This window comes from Pleurodeles waltl, chromosome 7 (genome assembly GCF_031143425.1).
Source record: "Pleurodeles waltl isolate 20211129_DDA chromosome 7, aPleWal1.hap1.20221129, whole genome shotgun sequence".
NCBI lineage: Eukaryota > Metazoa > Chordata > Amphibia > Caudata > Salamandridae > Pleurodeles > Pleurodeles waltl.
In genome coordinates this window covers 1417189593-1417211458 of record NC_090446.1, presented here as the reverse complement: position 1 = coordinate 1417211458, position 21866 = coordinate 1417189593, and the positions used below count along the sequence as shown (strand labels likewise).

Sequence of the window (21866 nt, the reverse complement as noted above, 5' to 3'; positions counted from 1 at the left end):
ATAAAATCATTGCTCAACTACGCTCCCAACATGAATCTTTCCTGGACAACAAGATATTTTATTATCAAATGGATCTTCAAATGCATGAACCGGAAAGGAAAATAACAGGACTCCCAGGGCCAGAGGATGATAAATGCACTTATTTTGTGCCTTAGGTCAGATTCATCCTCAATGCATTTGAGAAAGAGAATGAAACCTGGAAGGTTCTAGAAAGCCTGTAATGGAACTCCATCCAGTTTGAGGTAGTAGTTGATAAGCAACTTGCAGACTTTTCACACTGAATCACTCTAATGTAAACAAAAGGTGAGGTGCACTTCCCAACAAGAAATAATCAAAGTCAATTTTAACTTACCACATGCAATGAGGCTCCTCCATGGCCGTATCGTATTGCCACGACTCTGGCAATGGTGTGCATAATTTTTCACAATGTCACAGAGTATGGACTTGTCGCCATCTGTTCCACACATGTCATAGACACAGTTCTTGAAGTAGACCTCAGTATCAGCATTGAGGCTGCTGTTAAATGGACCGGTTGGATCTTTCATGATTCCACAGTGGCTTTCGTTGCTGTATCTGGACACCATATCCTCACCACAGACTGGTGGATTGTCGGTGTCTATGCAGTTGAAAGGAGAATCCTCATCTTCTACTTTCCAGCTATTTCCAAAAGTGACTGCACTGCCCACAAGGGATCCATCAGGAATCCTGAAGTCATCACTCTTGTTTCCATTGAAGTTTCCACAAAGACCAGCAAGAGATCCTGAGTATGCCGCTGGCACCTGCACAGACACATGATGTCTCCAGTCATAGGAAATCACAAGGCCAAAGTCTATCTGGACCACTGCAGAGGAGCCACTGTAGTAGACATGGATCTTGCCAGATTGACTGGAAATTGGGAGAATATGCTGGGAGCCATTTATCTGAAATGATTAAACATAGCTTTTATAATTATTTTCTAATGTCCTTAGAATTGTGATCAAATATGTGCAATTGGTGTTTGAGGGATCAAAGTAGAAAATATATTAGTGGCAGTGTGCCTGTTCCACAAAAATGATTAGCATTAATTGTCTATTCTAATTCAATTTTTGGTTCATGTAACTGTTCACACACGAAATCCCTCTTCTCCTTGGCTGTCACATGCAGTAAGCATCTTAATGCACGTCACAAGTACGTTTATTGCTTGTTGTCTGATTCTCTGCACCACATTGAAGTCAGGTTCACACTTTTTGAGATATTTGTATCCACAGCGGAGAGTGATAACTTAGCTGATCCTGGCACTAAATATCACATTTCACTGGTTCTCTATTGTATAATTGTTAGACCTGACAGCCTTAGGGTAGTCACCCCTAACTTTTTGCCTGCCTCCCTCCTCGTTTTGGATACTGTTTTGCTGGTTTTTAGACTCTGCGCACTTTACCACTGCTAACCAGTGATAAAGTGTATATGCTCTCTCTCTGTAAACATGGTAACTTTGGATCATACCTGATTGAACTATTTAATCTACTTATAAGTCCCCAGTCATGTGCACTCCAGGTGCCTAGGGCATATAGATTAAATGCTACTAGTGGACCTGCAGCACGGATTGTGCCACCCACTTAAGTAGCCCCTTTTCCTTGTCTCAGGCCTACCATTGCTAGGCCTGGGTGTGCAGTTTCACTGCCACCTCGACTTGGCATTTAAAAGTACTTGCCAAGCCTAGAACTCCCCTTTTTCTGCATATAAGTCACCCTTAATGTGTGCCCTGGGTATCCCCTAGAGCAGGGTGCTGTGTAGGTAAAAGGCAGGACATGTACCTGTGTAGTTATATGTCCTGGTAGTGTAAAACTCCTAAATTCGTTTTTGCACTACTGGGAGACCTGCTCCCTTCATAGGCTAACATTGGGGCTGCCCTCATACACTGTTGAAGTGGCAGCTGCTGATCTGAAAGGAGCAGGGAGGTCATATTTAGTATGGCCAGAATGGTAATACAAAATCCTACTGACTGGTGAAGTCGGATTTAATATTACTATTCTAGAAATGCCACTTTTAGAAAGTGAGCATTTCTTTGCACTTAAATCCTTCTGTGCCTTACAATCCACGTCTGGCTAGGTTTAGTTGACAGCTCCTTGTGCATTCACTCAGACACACCCCAAACACAGGGTAATCAGCTTCACTTGCATACATCTGCATTTTGAATGGGTCTTCCTGGGCTGGGAGGGTGGAGGGCCTGCCCTCACACAAAGGACTGCCACACCCCCTACTGGGACCCTGGCAGACAGGATTGAACTGAAAGGGGACCTGGTGCACTTCTTAGCCTCTCTTTGAAGTCTCCCCCACTTCAAAGGCACATTTGGGTATAAAACAGGGCCTCTGCCCTACCTCATCAGACACTTGCTGGAGAAGAAACCGGAACCAGAAACTACATCCTGCCAAGAAGAACTGCCTGGCTGCTCAAAGGACTCACCTGTCTGCTTTCTACAAAGGACTGCTGTCTTGCTGTTGCCCTGCTGCCTTGCTGAACTCTTGTCTGGCTGTGAAAGTGCTCTCCAAGGGCTTGGATAGAGCTTGCCTCCTGTTCCTTGAAGTCTCAGGACCAAAAAGACTTCTTCCTTTCACTTGGACGCTCCGTGCGCCGAAACTTTCGACGCACAACTTGTTTCGCGGCGAGAAAAACGCCGCACACCGACGCTGATCGACGCGACGCCCTCGGGGCGATCGAGACTTTGACGCACAACCTCGCAAGGACAAAGCCGCTCGACTTTCCAGGAGAAATCGACGCGACGCCCACCGTGAGTGCGAAACTTTGACGCACGGCCTCGCAAGGACAACGCCGCCCGACTTCCACGGAGAAATCGACGCGACGCCTGCCGTGAGACCAAACTTTCGACGCACGGCCTCGCAAGGACAACGCCGCCCGACTTCCAAGGAGAAATCGACGCGACGCCTACCGTGAGATCGAAACTTCGACGCGCAGCCCCGCAGAACGACGCGCAGCCGGAAAACAAGCAGGAGAATCCCCGCACAGACCCGGGACATCTGGTAATCCCCGCGATCCACAAAAAGAGACTGTCTGCGCGCCGGAAAACGACGCCCGACTTCCCCGCGTGGAAAAGACCGACGCAAGTCTGTGTGTGCTGAGGAGAAATCGACGCACACACCCCTTTTTCCACGCATCTCTTCGCCTGTGGCCCTCTGAGGAGATTTTTCACCAGAAACCAGGTACTCTGTGCTTGAAAGACACTGTATTGCATTCTAAAGACTTAAGACACTCTATATCACTTCCCTGTGATATTTCTACAATTTTCCATTGCAACTTTATTCGTTTTGACCTACAATTATCCTGATAAATATTATATATTTTTCTAAACACTGTGTGGTGTAATTTTGTGGTGCTATATGGTGGTATTGTATGATTTATTGCACAAATACTTTACACATTGCCTTCTAAGTTAAGCCTGACTGCTCGTGCCAAGCTACCAGAGGGTGGGCACAGGATAATCTTGGATAGTGTGTGACTTACCCTGACTAGAGTGAGGGCTTTTGCTTGGACAGGAGGTAACCTGACTGCCAACCAAAAACCCCATTTCTAACATTGGTGATCAGCGGTGAGGATAGGACTTGTATTTGTGCAGTGACATACAGTAGCTAAGTATCTCACTACCTACCCACAGTTGAAGGTCAACTTGGTTTTGATCTCTTTTTGAAAATCCGTTTTTTCCTGACAATTTTCAAAAACTAAATCCTCACTCAACATGTCTCTGACTGGGTCTCAGACAGGGGACTTTGACCTAGTCCAGTTGGATACATACACGGTCAAACAACTAAGAGGATTCTGCAGGGCATTGAGGGTACCCACCCAAGGGGCCTCCAGAAAGGAGGACTTTCAAGTGGCGCTGAGGGCCTGGGCAGAAGCCCATTTAGAGGATGATGAGGAAGGGGAGCCAGAAAATGGCCCCTCAGAAGGATTTTCACTATCTATGGATGGTGTTACCACTGCAATTGTGCACCCTTCCAGACCAGGGAGCAGTGTCTCCATGCAAAGCCTGACCGCAGAGGAAAGGAGAGAGGAAAGGGAGTTCCAATTGCAAATGGCAAAAATGAAAATTGAGGCGCAACAGGAGGAGAGGAGGGCAGAAAGAGAAGCCAAACAAGCTGAGGCTGAAAGAGCAGCCAAACAGATTGAAGCTGAAAGGACAGCCAAACAGATTCAAGCAGAAGCTGAAAGGGCAGCCAAACAAGCAGAAGCTGAAAGAGCAGCCAAACAAGTGGAAGCTGAAAGAGCTTTGGCTGAAAAGAAACTATTGTTGGCTCATGAACTGAGTCTCAAGGAGCTGGAGATCAAGGCAAGACAGTCTGAATCCAGCAATAATGGTGGCAGCATACAGACAGGACCTGCTGGAGAAAAGAAGGTTCGTATACCCAAAAATGTGGTGCCCAGTTTTGTGGTGGGAGATGACATAGATAAATGGTTAGCTGCTTATGAAGTTGCACTAAGGGCTCATGAGGTTCCTGAAGGGCAATGGGGGGTAGCTATGTGGGGCTATGTGCCGCCATTGGGGAGGGACACACTTCTCACATTGGATCCACCGGATCAAAACACATACCCACTCCAGAAAGCCACTTTACTTGCCAAGTTTGGGCTGACCCCTGAGGGATACCGTCAGAGGTTCAGGGACAGCACCAAACAAACCACACAAACATGGGTAGATTTCTTTGATTTCTCTAGTAAGGCACTGAATGGATGGGTGCGGGGCAACAAAGTAGCAGATTATAAAAGTTTATATGATTTGATCCTGAGAGAGCATATGCTTAATGTTACTTATACAGATTTGCGCCAGCACCTAGTGGATAGTAAGCTGACTGATCCCAGGAAGCTTGCTGAGGAGGCGGACCTCTGGGTTAGCACCAGAGTGTCCAAAAAGGTACCTGGGGGGGACTCCCACAAAGGTGGTCAGGGTTCCCAACAGAAGAAAGAGGGGGGAGATAAACTTACAGATAAGGAACTCTCTAAAGGCCCCCAAAAGAATTCCCAGGGAGGGGGTGGCAACCCTTCCTTTTCCAAATTTGGGAGAAAGCCAGGGACATTTGACAGGTCAGGAAAATCTAGCCCCAAATGCATGGAATGTTACCAATATGGTCACTACAAAGGCGATCCTCAGTGCCCCAAGAGGGCACCGTCCACTACTGGACAGGCACCTGGGTTGACTAGTGTAGCACTCGGGGGGGAGATGGACCCAACTAGCTTTGGGGAACAGGTAGAGATTTCCCTAGTGTCCCTGGGAGAAGGAGAAATGGTGCCCAAGGCCCACATGCCTAGAAATACTTCCAAGTACCGGCAGTGGGTCACCATTGATGGGCAGAGGGTGGAGGCTCTACGTGACACAGGAGCCAGTATGACTACTATCAAGAGTCAGCTGGTGTCAGCAGAGCAGATAATGCCTAATACATTCCACCAGGTCAGAGTAGCTGACAATCGCGAGAGTCACCTACCGGTGGCTCTGGTTCCCTTTGAGTGGGGGGGGGTCTCTGGTACTCTGAAAGTAGCTGTGAGTCCTGCCATGCCTGTAGATTGTCTGTTAGGCAATGACCTTGAGCACACTGCTTGGAAAGAAGTAGAGCTCAGGTCTCACCTGGAGATGTTAGGGTTACCTGAGTGGGTCTGCATGACCACACGGTCCATGGCTGACCGAGAGGGAAGTCAAGGGCATCTGGAGCCTGGAACGATGGCCCAGAGAGCTGCCAGGAGGGGGGACCAGGGGTGCGGGAAACCGGCCCCCGCTGTTCCCACAGTGGCTGACGGGGCTCCTGAGGAGGAGGCTCCCGAGCCAACTGGGGAAGACATTGCCGCCCTAGGTGACTTACCTGAGCTTGCTGGTTGGCAAGTTGAGGGTGGACCCACCAGGGAGGACTTCTGCAAGGCGCAGAAAGAATGTCCCACTCTAGAGGGTTTGAGGAAACAAGCCTCAAACCAGGCAGCCGGTGACGCCTCTGGCAATCACCACCTATATTGGGAGAATGATCTCCTTTACAGTGAGCCTAAGGTTCCGGGCTTTGGGGCAGCACGTGTGCTGGTGGTCCCCCAATGTTACCGAACCTTCCTACTGGGTCTGGCTCACGACATTCCCCTGGCAGGACATTTGGGGCAGGGCAAGACCTTTAACAGGCTTGACACCCACTTTTATTGGCCCAAAATGAGGACACACTCAGACAAGTTCTGCAGATCCTGTCCTACCTGCCAGGCCAGTGGTAAAGCAGGAAAAAGGGTGAAAACCCCCCTGATTCCACTTCCTGTCGTTGGCACCCCCTTTGAAAGGGTGGGCATCGACATTGTTGGCCCCTTGGACCCCAAAACTGCCTTAGGCAACAGGTTCATCCTGGTTTTGGTGGACCATGCCACCCGTTACCCAGAGGCAATCCCTCTAAGAACAGTAACTGCACCGGTGGTGGCCAGAACCCTGATGGGGATATTTACCCGTGTGGGGTTCCCCAAGGAAATAGTGTCTGACAGAGGCACTAACTTCATGTCCGCATACATGAAGTCGCTGTGGGATGCGTGTGGTGTAACTTACAAGTTCACCACACCCTATCACCCCCAGACGAACGGTCTTGTGGAGAGATTCAACAAGACCCTGAAAGGCATGATTGGTGGCCTTCCTGAGGCCATGAGGCGTAAGTGGGACGTCCTCTTACCATGCCTTCTCTTTGCTTACAGAGAGGTCCCCCAGAGAGGGGTAGGGTTCAGTCCCTTTGAACTTCTCTATGGGTACCCGGTCAGGGGACCCTTAAGCATTGTCCGGGAGGGATTGGAGAAAGCTCCAAAGGCACCCCCTCAGGATGTGGTCAGCTATATGTTGGCCCTCCGCAACCAGATGACCCGCTTCTGGAAAGAAGCCCAAGATAACCTTGAGGCCAGTCAAGAGGTGATGAAACAATGGTATGACCAGAAGGCCACCCTGGTAGAGTTTCAACCTGGAGACAAAGTGTGGGTAATGGAGCCAGTAGAGCCCAGAGCTCTCCAGGACCGCTGGTCTGGCCCATTTGAAATAAAGGAGCGGAAAGGGGAGGCCACTTACCTAGTGGACCTCAAAACCCCTAGGAATCCCCTAAGGGTGCTCCATGTGAACCGACTAAAAGCTCATTGTGAGAGGTCGGAGATCAACATGCTTCTGGTCACAGATGAAGGAACGGAAGAGGAGAGTGAACCTCTCCCCGACCTCCTCTCTGCCCAAGAAGGTGATGGGTCAGTAAGCGGGGTCATTCTGTCTGACACCCTGACTCTAAATCAGAAAGGAGACTGTTATGAGCTGTTGGAGCAGTTCTCCCCCCTGTTCTCCCTTACTCCTGGACTGACCCACCTCTGTGTTCATGATATTGACACCGGTGACAGTCTCCCTGTGAAAAACAAAATTTACAGGTTGTCGGATAAGGTGAAGGCCAGCATCAAGGAGGAGGTCTCCAAGATGTTGACTCTAGGGGTCATTGAGAAGTCCAGTAGTCCCTGGGCCAGCCCAGTGGTATTGGTCCCTAAGGCTACTGCCCCAGGTGCGAAGCCAGAACTCCGGTTCTGTGTGGACTACCGGGGTCTCAACTCAGTCACCCGGACTGATGCTCACCCCATCCCCCGAGCTGATGAGCTTGTGGACAGGCTAGGCGCTGCCAAGTTCCTGAGTACGTTTGATCTTACTTCAGGGTACTGGCAGATCGCCCTGACTGAGGGGGCTAAGGAAAGGTCCGCCTTTTCCACCCCTGACGGCCATTACCAGTTCCGAGTGATGCCGTTTGGATTAAAAAATGCCCCCGCTACCTTCCAACGGTTGGTTAACGGGGTCCTGGCTGGCAAGGATGCCTTCTGTGCAGCCTACCTGGATGACATAGCTGTCTACAGTTCCAGCTGGGAGGAACACCTGCTCCACCTCAAGGAGGTGCTTCAGGCCCTGCAACAGGCAGGCCTGACCATCAAGGCTAGTAAGTGCCAGATTGGGCAGGGTTCCGTGGTGTACTTGGGACACCTAGTAGGTGGTGGCAAGGTGCAGCCACTCCAGGCCAAGATCGAAACTATCAAGGCCTGGCAACCACCTAGAACCCAGACTGAGGTGAGAGCCTTTTTAGGCCTCACCGGATACTACCGCAGGTTTGTCAAGGGCTATGGTACCATTGTGTCCCCCTTGACAGAACTCACGTCCAAGAAGCAACCTAGGTTGGTGAATTGGACAGAGGCTTGTCAGAAAGCCTTTGACGCCCTAAAGGAAGCCATGTGCACGGCCCCCGTGCTCAAGGCCCCTGACTACTCCCAGGAATTTATCGTGCAGACAGACGCTTCAGAGCATGGCATAGGGGCAGTCCTAGCACAGCTAAATGAGGAGGGCCAAGATCAACCGGTAGCCTTTATTAGCAGAAGGCTATTACCACGGGAACAGAGGTGGAGTGCTATTGAAAGAGAAGCTTTTGCTGTGGTCTGGGCCCTGAAGAAGCTGAGGCCCTACCTGTTTGGGACTCACTTCCTAGTTCAGACAGACCACAGACCCCTCAGATGGCTCATGCAGATGAGGGGTGAGAATCCAAAACTTCTGAGGTGGTCCATTTCCCTACAGGGGATGGACTTTACGGTGGAACATCGCCCAGGGGTTGACCACACCAATGCTGATGGTCTCTCCAGGTACTTCCGCCTTAGCGATGAGAGCTCCCAGGAGGTCGGGTAGCTCTCCCCACTTTCAGCTGGGGGGGACACATGTTAGACCTGACAGCCTTAGGGTAGTCACCCCTAACTTTTTGCCTGCCTCCCTCCTCGTTTTGGATACTGTTTTGCTGGTTTTTAGACTCTGCGCACTTTACCACTGCTAACCAGTGATAAAGTGTATATGCTCTCTCTCTGTAAACATGGTAACTTTGGATCATACCTGATTGAACTATTTAATCTACTTATAAGTCCCCAGTCATGTGCACTCCAGGTGCCTAGGGCATATAGATTAAATGCTACTAGTGGACCTGCAGCACGGATTGTGCCACCCACTTAAGTAGCCCCTTTTCCTTGTCTCAGGCCTACCATTGCTAGGCCTGGGTGTGCAGTTTCACTGCCACCTCGACTTGGCATTTAAAAGTACTTGCCAAGCCTAGAACTCCCCTTTTTCTGCATATAAGTCACCCTTAATGTGTGCCCTGGGTATCCCCTAGAGCAGGGTGCTGTGTAGGTAAAAGGCAGGACATGTACCTGTGTAGTTATATGTCCTGGTAGTGTAAAACTCCTAAATTCGTTTTTGCACTACTGGGAGACCTGCTCCCTTCATAGGCTAACATTGGGGCTGCCCTCATACACTGTTGAAGTGGCAGCTGCTGATCTGAAAGGAGCAGGGAGGTCATATTTAGTATGGCCAGAATGGTAATACAAAATCCTACTGACTGGTGAAGTCGGATTTAATATTACTATTCTAGAAATGCCACTTTTAGAAAGTGAGCATTTCTTTGCACTTAAATCCTTCTGTGCCTTACAATCCACGTCTGGCTAGGTTTAGTTGACAGCTCCTTGTGCATTCACTCAGACACACCCCAAACACAGGGTAATCAGCCTCACTTGCATACATCTGCATTTTGAATGGGTCTTCCTGGGCTGGGAGGGTGGAGGGCCTGCCCTCACACAAAGGACTGCCACACCCCCTACTGGGACCCTGGCAGACAGGATTGAACTGAAAGGGGACCTGGTGCACTTCTTAGCCTCTCTTTGAAGTCTCCCCCACTTCAAAGGCACATTTGGGTATAAAACAGGGCCTCTGCCCTACCTCATCAGACACTTGCTGGAGAAGAAACCGGAACCAGAAACTACATCCTGCCAAGAAGAACTGCCTGGCTGCTCAAAGGACTCACCTGTCTGCTTTCTACAAAGGACTGCTGTCTTGCTGTTGCCCTGCTGCCTTGCTGAACTCTTGTCTGGCTGTGAAAGTGCTCTCCAAGGGCTTGGATAGAGCTTGCCTCCTGTTCCTTGAAGTCTCAGGACCAAAAAGACTTCTTCCTTTCACTTGGACGCTCCGTGCGCCGAAACTTTCGACGCACAACTTGTTTCGCGGCGAGAAAAACGCCGCACACCGACGCTGATCGACGCGACGCCCTCGGGGCGATCGAGACTTCGACGCACAACCTCGCAAGGACAAAGCCGCTCGACTTTCCAGGAGAAATCGACGCGACGCCCACCGTGAGTGCGAAACTTTGACGCACGGCCTCGCAAGGACAACGCCGCCCGACTTCCACGGAGAAATCGACGCGACGCCTGCCGTGAGACCAAACTTTCGACGCACGGCCTCGCAAGGACAACACCGCCCGACTTCCAAGGAGAAATCGACGCGACGCCTACCGTGAGATCGAAACTTCGACGCGCAGCCCCGCAGAACGACGCGCAGCCGGAAAACAAGCAGGAGAATCCCCGCACAGACCCGGGACATCTGGTAATCCCCGCGATCCACAAAAAGAGACTGTCTGCGCGCCGGAAAACGACGCCCGACTTCCCCGCGTGGAAAAGACCGACGCAAGTCTGTGTGTGCTGAGGAGAAATCGACGCACACACCCCTTTTTCCACGCATCTCTTCGCCTGTGGCCCTCTGAGGAGATTTTTCACCAGAAACCAGGTACTCTGTGCTTGAAAGACACTGTATTGCATTCTAAAGACTTAAGACACTCTATATCACTTCCCTGTGATATTTCTACAATTTTCCATTGCAACTTTATTCGTTTTGACCTACAATTATCCTGATAAATATTATATATTTTTCTAAACACTGTGTGGTGTAATTTTGTGGTGCTATATGGTGGTATTGTATGATTTATTGCACAAATACTTTACACATTGCCTTCTAAGTTAAGCCTGACTGCTCGTGCCAAGCTACCAGAGGGTGGGCACAGGATAATCTTGGATAGTGTGTGACTTACCCTGACTAGAGTGAGGGCTTTTGCTTGGACAGGAGGTAACCTGACTGCCAACCAAAAACCCCATTTCTAACAATAATCAAAAGCGTGCATAAAGTTGCTGAAACTAATGTATGATATGCATTAATAGTGACAATAATGTGGTAATGTGCTGTTTGAGAACCAGTGCAAAAATACAATTATTCTTACAATTCAATTAATTGGTTTTGGGGTGTTCTGTATATTAACCTATCATACTGCCCTGTGTTGCACTGTTCGCTTGCCATGTCCTTCTTATATGCATAGGTCTGTAAGACTCCGATGTTTCACTTTACTGCTCACAATTGCGGAAATTGATTTAAAAACTAGCTGACACAGTAATTCATGTAGTTTTATGTGCATTTCATTTCTTTCTCAATCTTTTTAAACTGTTTTCCACAAAATGCATCTTTTTAGCTCCATGTATTTATTTTACACAAATTCAATCTTTCTACTAGTTTAAATATTTCCTAATATCTGGTTACACCTCCTAACAAACAGAGATAGCATATAAAATGACTTTCAGGGCTATATTTGAACAAGTAACATCACAGTGCCTCCTTACCTGAACTTTGCCATATTCTCCATTTGCTATAGTAATCTGCTCTCCATAGACATTTACTTCCACTCTCCGTGTCCAGGCCACCACTGGTGATGATCCGTGCTCGTTCTGTACCATGACGCTGAAGTCAATGAGAGAGCCGGTCTGGGAATTAGACTTGCTGAGAGTGTACTTGCAAGTTCCCTGATAGTCGAAAGCGTCTCCATCAAAGGTGCGGTAGTGAAGGTCACCAAATGCCCAGCAGATTCCACTGTCTACAGGATAGCACTTCCTGATTCCGTTCATGACCTTACATTCTTCTAGGGTGGCACACGTGTGGGCTTCACACACCATCTGTTGTGCGATGCAGGTGCATTTCTGGCTGCAGGTATCTGTTAGGATGACCTCATCTCCCTGGTTGTAGTAGACACCATCCATGGTGCAGCCGCAGTGACTTTCTGGCACACAGAGGCCAGAGTGAAGCGCAAATCCTTCATCACAGAAGCATCCGTCCACGCTCTCTGCTGTGCATGGGGCACTTTGATGAAGGTTGCTACAGGTGGTTGGGCAGCCAGTGCCAAACAGTTCATAGTGACTGTTCTCGGGGCAGCTCTCATCTGTGAAGAAAAATAGTGACACTAATGATTTATTTCTTACGGTTATTAAAGTGCTTCGTATGTAGAACAGTATCTTTTGTTCATTATACATAATGGTATATTCAGGTTTTAAAATTCTTACTATAGCTGATACTTAAATGCTTTTATGAAACTCACATTTCTCAGTGGAATTTAGTAGCCCTGATGTACATATTGCAATTTAGAACGTATGTTGATATTTTCTAATTGTCTGACTGGGCTCCGTTTGCCCTTCCTACTACTGACAAGAAGAATACTGGAAAAGGGCATCTCAATTATTTAAAGGAGCGGAAGAATATTCTTTACTCACCACACTGCAGCTCTGACCTCCAGTCTGGAATCACCAAGCTGTGAAGGTTACAGATCTCCTCGTAGGACTGGACTGCCGTGCAAAGCATCCCTTTGTTGGTGCCGTAGTAGCAGATATCATACACACAAGAGGCCACAAATGGTTCAGCATCCTCGTACCACTGGCACTCATCGAAGGGGCCTGATGGGCGGGTGATGATCCTGCACAGCCCCTCGATGGCTCCCAGATTAGTGCAGGTGTCATTAGGGATGATCACACCTGTATCATCCATGCACCTGAGGAGAGAATAGAAACTGTATCTCTTTGTATCGACATATATCACTTCTAGAAGAACTCAATATATATTGAATCTCTCTTAATTAAACTGCATAAAAACTCACAAGCAGGAACTGTTATTTCAATAAAGCCTGCTACTACTCCAGGTAGAAGTAAAGTTACATTAGTTCAAAAGCACTGTAGATATATTTTACTTGTTTTACTTTTAGAGTAAGACTCTGCAGCTTACCAAAACTGATCGAATGCAAGTTCAAAAGCTGGATGCAGGGTATTTTAGTATTTTGTAGCCTGTAAGGATGACAGTCTCCAACAGATCGTACCAACTGTACATTCCCACCATGTCCTTAAATGTTCTCTATATAGTCACCTTTGTCTAATTTTGAGGGGTCTCTAGCATGAAGGGACCTTCACTCTATAAACAGCAAGTCACCATGCTAACCTTGCTGCGCTGCCCTGCACCACAGAGAAAGGGCAGAAATGCACCATATTTACAAGATACAGTGGATTTCTGTCCTTTCCCCCTGGACTGGGGCACAAATTGCTGTCTAGTGCCTTCGCAGGCACCCTTACACCATGGTATGCAGCACACATGCAAAGATGAAACAACTGAAACAACGAGGAGAAATAAAGATATTTCTCCTCGTTGCACCTTCCCTGGGGAGCCGTACAGTTTTGACGCATTCCCATGTTTAACGAATCTTGTAAATTTGGGAATGTGTCAAAACCCATGGGTCTTGCATGAGAAAACCCACCCCATTGCCCGTGGTATGCCTCCCTGATGCAGTGTAAGGCAATGCAGCGACTTGTACTGCGTTGCCTTACACCATATCTACAAGGCCACAAAAAGCCACACAAAGTGGCTCTGCATGGCCTTGTAGATAAGGATCTGCACCATGTGCCGCCAGTGCATCACAAAAAGTAACGCACCAGCGGCCCACAGAGCTTGTAAATATGCCTTTTAGTGCTTTAAAGGGATAGCCTCAGTGTATTCCAGAGTAAGGGACCTGTGGGCCAGCTAGGTGGCTACACTTCTCTGATTGTGAAGAAGAGCAACTATACAAGTTATAATGCATACTTAGCCAAAGTGTCTGTCCAGTCATAGTAGGACTACGGGGCTGTCTTTTGGCAACAGTTAAACAAGAAAAGGGCAAACGATATCTAGCAAGTGGACAGACCACTCAATAGGGAAACCCCCAAGACCACTGCTTTATGCAACACCAAGTACAAATATTTAGCCCTAGGTTAGTCAAAGTCAGACAACCAGGATGAATGTACCAATATGAGATGGGCATTACATTTGGAGCAGTCATAAATGTAATATGTAACAGATAGTACATCAATACTTCCCTTTATACACTTACTGCTCGGCATTTTGGTTGTCAATATTTTTGCTGCAGTATTTTGGCCCAACAATATTTTTGTCTTCCATATTCTGTCTTCAATTACTTCTTACAGAGCCATATCCAGTCCCTCATATTGTCATTAACACCTGATTCTGTAAATCATTTACTGCATGGTGGACACGATAACCACCTTTTCATGGTTTTTCCTTGCAGCAAAAGAACAATTCCAAGATAGCTGCCATGCACACGCACATGTAAACAATGGTCCTCTTTCAATAATTTCCTTTAAAAGGAAAAATTCACCCTACAAAGATGACCAGCATGTATGCATTCGGATGCATGGTGGACAGCTTTGATTTTTTTTTAAATGTCTTAAGAAAAAACATTCAAAGATGACTGGTGCAAATGCACACACGGACATGGCTGCCAACGGAAAAACTCATTTACAAAACCAATACTTGGCATGGGTGAGACCTATAAAATGACGATGTCTGTTATTGCTAGTATTAATAAGCATTAGAGTCATGGTACAATGAGTGCGTCACCTGTCAGTGCCAATCAGTGCTAGTATTATCAATTAATTTGCTCTCTAAATGAGTTACTAATACCAATTTGAGAATGGCACTCAGGTACAAATATGCCTGCTACAAGTGCATTGTATTGCTGTAACGATTGTATGTGCTTATCTAGTTACTAGTACTAACATCCCAGGTGCATGTTGTGCATGTTTGTGTATATGGCTTGCATGACACATGTATTGTGTGTATGAGTGAGCCAGAGTAATGGAGGCCTGTGGCTTCCATTTTGGAAGCTCATAGCCAGTGCCTGTGCAAAAGATGGAGGTGAGATTGTTTCCCCAGACAGTGGAAGTGTGTAGCTGCCATTCCTGAAGCTAGAGGCAGAAGACCTAGACACTAAAACGGGGACAGAGGAGCCAAGGCTACTTTAGAAACATATTTAGAACATTTTCTGAAAGGAACTTCTTATAGGTCATTCTGTAGCACTGCCATTTGATAAATGGTGTTTGGGAAGGTTTGTGAAGGGTTTTTTTCAAGCTAAAGGTGATTGGGACCTGTTTATGTGAGGCCAGCCCTTTGTCTCTACTCTCATCCCTGCTGAGTGTGGTTGTTGATAGTCAGGTGCAAAAAGCTTTTTGTCTGTTGTGGGTGCTCCAGGCCTGAGACTGCTATGCCTTGAGGAGCACCACCCTTTACAAAAGCTTTGTTTAGAAATGGACACCTGAAAGGAGAACCATCACAAAAAACATGTTCTGAAAGAGCAGGCACAGAAATCACATGCTCTGTCTGGTTTGACTGTATAAAGGTGGGAGACATAGACCCAGTTGTTGTTCCAGTCCCAAATTTTCTTTGAACAAGAAAGAGTGCGGGCGACAAAGTACTCTGTGCAATCTGAGCTGGTGTCTGCCTGACAGCCAGCATCTCAGAGGTGAGGGGCGTTTGCCAGAAGTCTTGCCTAGAAGGAAGAAGCTGATTCTCTGACATGAAGTGCCTGAAAGCCAACCCCCCTGCTGGGAGAGGGAAGGAGCCTACCATCGCTGTGTGAGGTGTAACTGTCCGCGGAGAGTCAGAAGCAGCTTCAGCCCCGGTGGTGTGTGGGTCCACCAGAACAAGAAAACTGAGGAGAGGATTCTGCATCTACTGAGGAACATGGGTGCAGTCTCTCCTTATTACCAATTCCAGACAGGAACTGTAATAGGCATCTGGGCCTCTGCAGCCACTTTGAAGAATTGTGCCCAGGTGGATAGTGTCACTGCATTGAAGAATTGTGCTCAAACTCACTATTCTGCACATTCAAAGTACTGGCCTAAATGCACTGTTGAGCTGCACCTAGGAACGATGCCAGAGGCAGACTGCACTGCATCAGTGACTGCATCAGAAGCGTCTCATTTTGCTGTGATCTCTGACCCCTACCAAGGCCTAATCCCTATATTATCCAAACCCAGAAGTGAGTTCACTAACAGATGGAGGCCTGCATCACCACTGGAGTCCTCGCACACCTGCAAGGACTCCAAGCGGTGGTTTCTGCTGCTATTTGCTGCAGACTCAGGAAGAACCTCCAGCTGGCACTCCTTCTCCTGGAAAATGGAGTGGGATGGACGGGTGCTGTAGGCCGCTGTGGAAACCTGAGAAAGACTAAAATAACTCTTCTGTGGTGATAACTATAATACAGGGACTGTTTGAAATAATTGTGCACACAAACTATTTAAATGGGTCATCTGCACCTGACCCTTGATACCTTAATACTGGAGAACTCGAACCCAGAAGCAGGAAACCGCCTAATTACACAAAGGCGGAACACCAGAGAGAAGGGGTGGGGGTGAGTAAATTAATTATACTTGCAGCCTGTTCTGTGAAATATTGTTTTATGTGGGTACTTTTCATTACCAAAGGAAGTAACTAGTTAAGCAATCAGTTACTGGGCTGCTGAGTGAATGCAGAGTTTTGAGCTTGTCCACCCCCACTACCTTTGTGAGTAGCCTGTGACTGCTCACCACTGCTGCCACCTAGAGTCAAGTGCTGAAAGAGCTGTACTTGGCCCAGTTTTGCAGAGCCATAGGTGCACGGACCTGGGACATCGGAGGCAAACGGCCGAGGCACAGTAGCCTCTGATTACCTATAGCCCTCCCAAACAGAGAATGAAGCCACTTCTATTGATTCAGCACTGACAAGGGGTTCTGAATGAAGAAAGTTCCTTCTGGAAAGAAAAAAGCACCTTCATTGTTTAGTGCCGTCTTTACACAAGAAACCTTCACAAGAATGATGGATTCATTACCAAACAATTCTTCTGTCTGGTGAAGTTCGGGCTGTGATGTTTTGCACAAAAATGTTGTATCCCATGCATTGCCATATGATCTGCATATTGTTCATATCTACTAGCAATCAAGTCCACTCCCAGCTTCACTGTCAACCTTCACTTCATCACTAATCCCATGCATTGCCATTTGTTCTGCATATTGTTCACATTTACTCGTGATCAAGTCCACTCCAAGCTTCACTGTTAGCCTTCACTTCATCACAAAGCACACCTCTGTCCCAAATGCACATATAGGACTTTATCTTATGAAAATTAAAATAATCAGCATGCTCTATCGCTATTACTGAGTTCTGTTTCACTAAAAATGCAAATATTGCTCACCCTGCAGAATCAATGTCTGCTTTCCAGGAGTTTCCAAACTCTGCATCGTTGCGTGCAGGTGTTCCATCCGGCTTTGTTTTGTCATCTTTGGGGTTTCCATTGTAGTTGCCACACATTCCACGCACTTGGTTCTTGTATTGGGGACCAACTTGTACTGTGACTGTGTTTACCCCATTGTACCGGATACGGATCCCGAAGGGCGTGTCCACAGAGATGGCGCTCTTGACTGCTGTGATGTGTGCGATAGGATCCAGTGTGGCTGGGAGTCGGGTTTTTACTCCGTTGATCTGAAAGACAAGAGAATTATGTCACTAAGACTATTCATCGATACATATAGGGAAATGGTAAATAAATGCAAGAACCTAATATCAATCAAGCAGTTACATGTGTTGATATCAATGTGTACATTAGCTAGCTAAAGTTGATAAATGAGAGGTGATGTCAGGAACCATGCGATGGACAGGGGAGATAACCTTGCCAAGTGTTGTCAAGATCTGACCACCTCAACCACTGATCAACAAACTCAAAAGTATTCAGCTTTGGAAATAATCACTCTTAATACTGAAAGTCAAAACTGTACAAATACTCCTGATAATAATCAATTTACCAAACATTTAAAATGATGCCGGTGTCTTCAAAAAGAGCACTGGTCAAAGGGAAGTGTGATGTAAGTGTGGTTTCTATATATCAAAGGATGTTCTGAATCATTTAAGTGTAGATGCAGTGCTGGCACTGTATTGGATGGTTACCTATTACAATTCTGGTGTCCTGCCAGAGAAGGCGGACCACGTTCTGTAAAAACAATCTCTTTTGACAGGAAATGCTTACTCATAGAAACAAGCCATGGAAATAGCCCTATGTGCTCTACGTATGATATTTGTGGACAAAACAGGCTCAGTTCAGTCTATTCAAGCCTGTATTATTCTGTCGCCTAATATCTTTTCAGACTTTAGAATAAAGTTCAAATGTGCATGCATATTAGCTTGGGCAATACCAGTGACAGATAACGAGATGACTCGATCTGGATTGTTTAATAGAGAAATATTTTGGCATTGCTGGAAGTTGGAGAGGACAGTTTTGACTGACGGTTTTGTGTAAATATCTTGGAGAGAATGCAATAAATATATGTTGTGGGGGCCCAGTTTGTACCTTTGTTGCTTTTCGTTGATTCGCAATTTTCAGTTGGTAAGATGCATTTAATATAAGTGATTTAAAAATGGTGAGCAGAATGATCAAAGTTGTGATAAATGAACTTAATGGATAGCGTGAGCTTTTCAGTATTAATGCAAATCCAGTATTTACTAGGTGTGATGGTGTATGATATATTTATAATAATTTCTTTCCGTGTGACTAAAATTTTATAGTTTTTGCAGTGACCTCTGAGGTTCATAGAGGATACAATATAAAATACATTGTTTAAATATTTGTATCTACTGAGATAGTTTTCTTTAACAGCTCCTAAACGTTTACATTCATTTTTTTCCTCTTTACCTAAAATATAACAAGCATTTGCAATGCAACAGGTCTCGCATTTCGGCGAGTTAGAGCTATTAGCGCTGCAAACTCCTAGCAAGTCTTTTCTTGCCACATTAAATGAAACAAAAAAACGAGCGCGATCGCGCTGTGTAAAACGCAGCGTGATCACGCTGCAAAATAAAGGGAAAAAGTAGTCCAGAACGCATGCATGCCTTTTACTAATGAAAGCAAGCGGATTTTAAAAGGCAAGCCCACGAACCAGTGTAAGGGACTGATGTGTCATGGGTGTGGTTAAAATCCCAAAGAGAGATTACAGCAGGGAACAGAGCGCTTTGCGCTCGCCCCTAAAAACGGGGCAGATTCTGCTGCAAGAGGACCATTTGTGACAGGGCGACAGGGTATTCAGAAATGTCTGATAATTTGTATCAATCAGCCTAAATGCTACTTTGTTGACCAATATGCAAAACAGCACATTTCGGTAAGGATGAAATGCAAACACATAAAACAGCCCCCTTAACAACTAAACGATTACATTAGTTCGACTTGATGAGATAAATTGGGTTATTCTGAGTGTGGCAGAGTTTGAGGACAACAGTAAAATGGCTGTGCTCCCGCCAACCTAAAATCACAGTTCCACTGCTCTATGTGCCAAGGAAGCACAGTGTTTACATTAGTTGAGCCTCCCCTGATGCTGGGAGCATATTTCTACGACCTGACGCCTCCTCCACCACAGGGACAATATGCCAAAGAGACGGTCTCCATAGCCTATTTACAGTGTGGACACCACCCGTTTTGCCAAATTTGGACTGCCATGCACGGCATAGAGGCCATGGGTATGGAAAACACAATGGCTTCTACGGTCAGGGGAAAATGTTCCTGTGCATCAAGGCCTTTGTGTTTTTTTAAAGAAACAACTCCTTTGGAAGTTTGCTTGACCAAGAAGGCATAACAGTGCTGGCTTTCAGTGGTGGCTCCAATGAAGACACAGAGGTCCCTTCCTGCCTGGCCGGACATTTAAATTTGATGCGTGTTTCTCTGCCAGGAAAGTGGAGGCCAAGGCCTTTGCTAACCTGTCGGGTCAGCAGGGTGTACATCACCACTAAATTCATTAGAAAATGCAAACTTTTAAAACATTCTACTCTGCCCATGCTAGTACATTGTTGGATAAGCCACAAGACAGAGATTTTTCCATAGTTCACAAAACGCTCACTAAAATGGTCTACACAAATCTAAAGACAGAATCCACCCTTGTAAGCAGATCATTCTTCCCCTTGGCGAATTCTTTCTTCTTGGTCAGACAGGATGCCATCTCAAGTCCGGCAGTAAATGTGAATATCTATATTCTTACTCAGAAGGCTGACTCTGAGTAAGCAGCCAGCTCAAAATATTCATGGAAATTTCAGAGGTGCACAACAACACAGATGTGAGTATTTGTCAAAGGAATCACAGGTGCACCACTCACCCCTTTCATTCCCTAAAAGATCTGCCACTTATACCGGGCTCTCTCCGTTTCTAGATTGAGAGCACATGCCCAGTGTTTAGGAGGCCTAAGAGGACACTGAGAAGTTCGGCTTTGCTTGTTAAACACATTGGCGGTCATTATGAACATGGCGGTCTGGGCCGCTATGCCGGCGGTGGTGGTAATTACCGCCACCAGCATGGCGATCTAGACCGCCATATAATGTACATGGCAGAACCGCCAAGTTTGAAACTCCGCCACTGCCAGGCTTGCGCCACCAGGCAGCCTGGCGGTGGCGGAGTTTCTGATCCGACTGCTGCCCGCCGGATAATGAGTCAGGTTCCACCAGCCTTTCCCTGGCTGTTTACACCACCAGGGAAAGGCTGGGGGAATGAGTGACTCGGGCCCCCCTGGGGGCCCATGCACAGCCCCGTTGCGCATTTCACTGCCCGATTTACGGGCAGTGAAATGCGCAACGGGTGCTGCTGCACCCGCCGCACTGCTACATTGCTGCATCAATATTCAGGCCCTGTATCCAGCTGAGCTGGCTGGCAGAAACACTGTTTCTGCCCGCCGGCCCAGCTGGATGTATATTATGTGGCGGACGGGGGGTCTGCGCGCTGGCGGTCTTCTGTTGATCGTGAGCGCCGATCTCGGCAGGTTTCTTAATGACCCCCATTGTCTCTGAACAACCCATACATTCCAAGAATGACAACAATAGCAGCAGACTTAATCAAAATTATAAAGCACGAACCCTCTTTACTCTTTCGTGGCAAAGTAGAGTCCAAATAAAAAGCATTGCTTCTTTATCAGCCTGTATGCAAATGAATTTGACAAAAATCTGCCTGATTAGAATAAACACTACTAATGATTAAATGATGGCAACACTGCCTTGCAAACTTCTATTTTTAAACCATATCTCCAAAGGTAAAATTAATGAATCCGTGGAGGGCTACATAAGAAAGTGAATCACATTGCATTGGCCAGTTTGGAATTCAAGTGAATAAGAATCACTAAATGGTAATATGGGCGATATAATTTTTCTTCTCACCAGTGGAGCCTTTCCTTGTTCAAAGACCAGCTTGATGTTCCCAACAGAGCTGTTCAGCCAGATGGTGACGCGGTACACAAAAGACACTCTGGGGTTCTGATAACGCCTGTTTTCTGCCACCACGCGGTAGGAGAATCCTGAAGAAGTGACTGAGCCCTGGCTGATCTCGTAGGCACAGGTTCCCATGAAATTGGCCACTGCACCATCAAAGGTGTGGTAGTGGGGGTCTCCCGTCACCGTGCAGATTGCCCAAGGGCTCTGGCATCCTAGTTTCCCATTCTTCACTGCACACTCCTGTTGCTGGGCACAACTGCTGCTTACACAGCGGAAATTACCAGTGGAGTCACAGCGGCATCTCTTAGAGCAGTCAGAAACCCAGATGAATTCTCCAACCTATGAAACAGAGAAAGGGTCAAATATAGTGTGCCTATAAATACCACATTTGATACACAAAAAATAGGATGGATGGACAGACAGTAATAAACTGAAAGGAAAGAGAGAACTATGATAGAGCACGATAATATAACAGAATTAGAGCTATTAAACTCATTCGGTCAGAAAAAAGTTGAGATATTTCAGCCTTGTGTTCAGAATCAGAATCCCTATTCAGATTTATCTTGTATTTGCGAAGTGTTAGAAATGGGGTTTTTGGTTGGCAGTCAGGTTACCTCCTGTCCAAGCAAAAGCCCTCACTCTAGTCAGGGTAAGTCA

The 21866-nt window shown here is 46.8% G+C and overlaps 1 protein-coding gene across 2 annotated transcripts in view; it reads right to left on the bottom strand.

Annotated features, from left to right (window-relative positions):
• LOC138246422 (uncharacterized) overlaps positions 1–21866 on the bottom strand; it is a 274958-nt gene that overhangs the window by 67719 nt on the left and 185373 nt on the right. For both annotated transcript variants that reach the window (XM_069201032.1, XM_069201033.1), the window contains exons 71-75: positions 21156–21548; positions 17170–17456; positions 12395–12669; positions 11474–12066; positions 353–920 (exon numbers count right to left, since the gene is read on the bottom strand). In XM_069201032.1, coding sequence (XP_069057133.1) covers positions 353–920; positions 11474–12066; positions 12395–12669; positions 17170–17456; positions 21156–21548 — 2116 coding nt within the window. The remainder of the gene's footprint in view (positions 1–352; positions 921–11473; positions 12067–12394; positions 12670–17169; positions 17457–21155; positions 21549–21866) is intronic.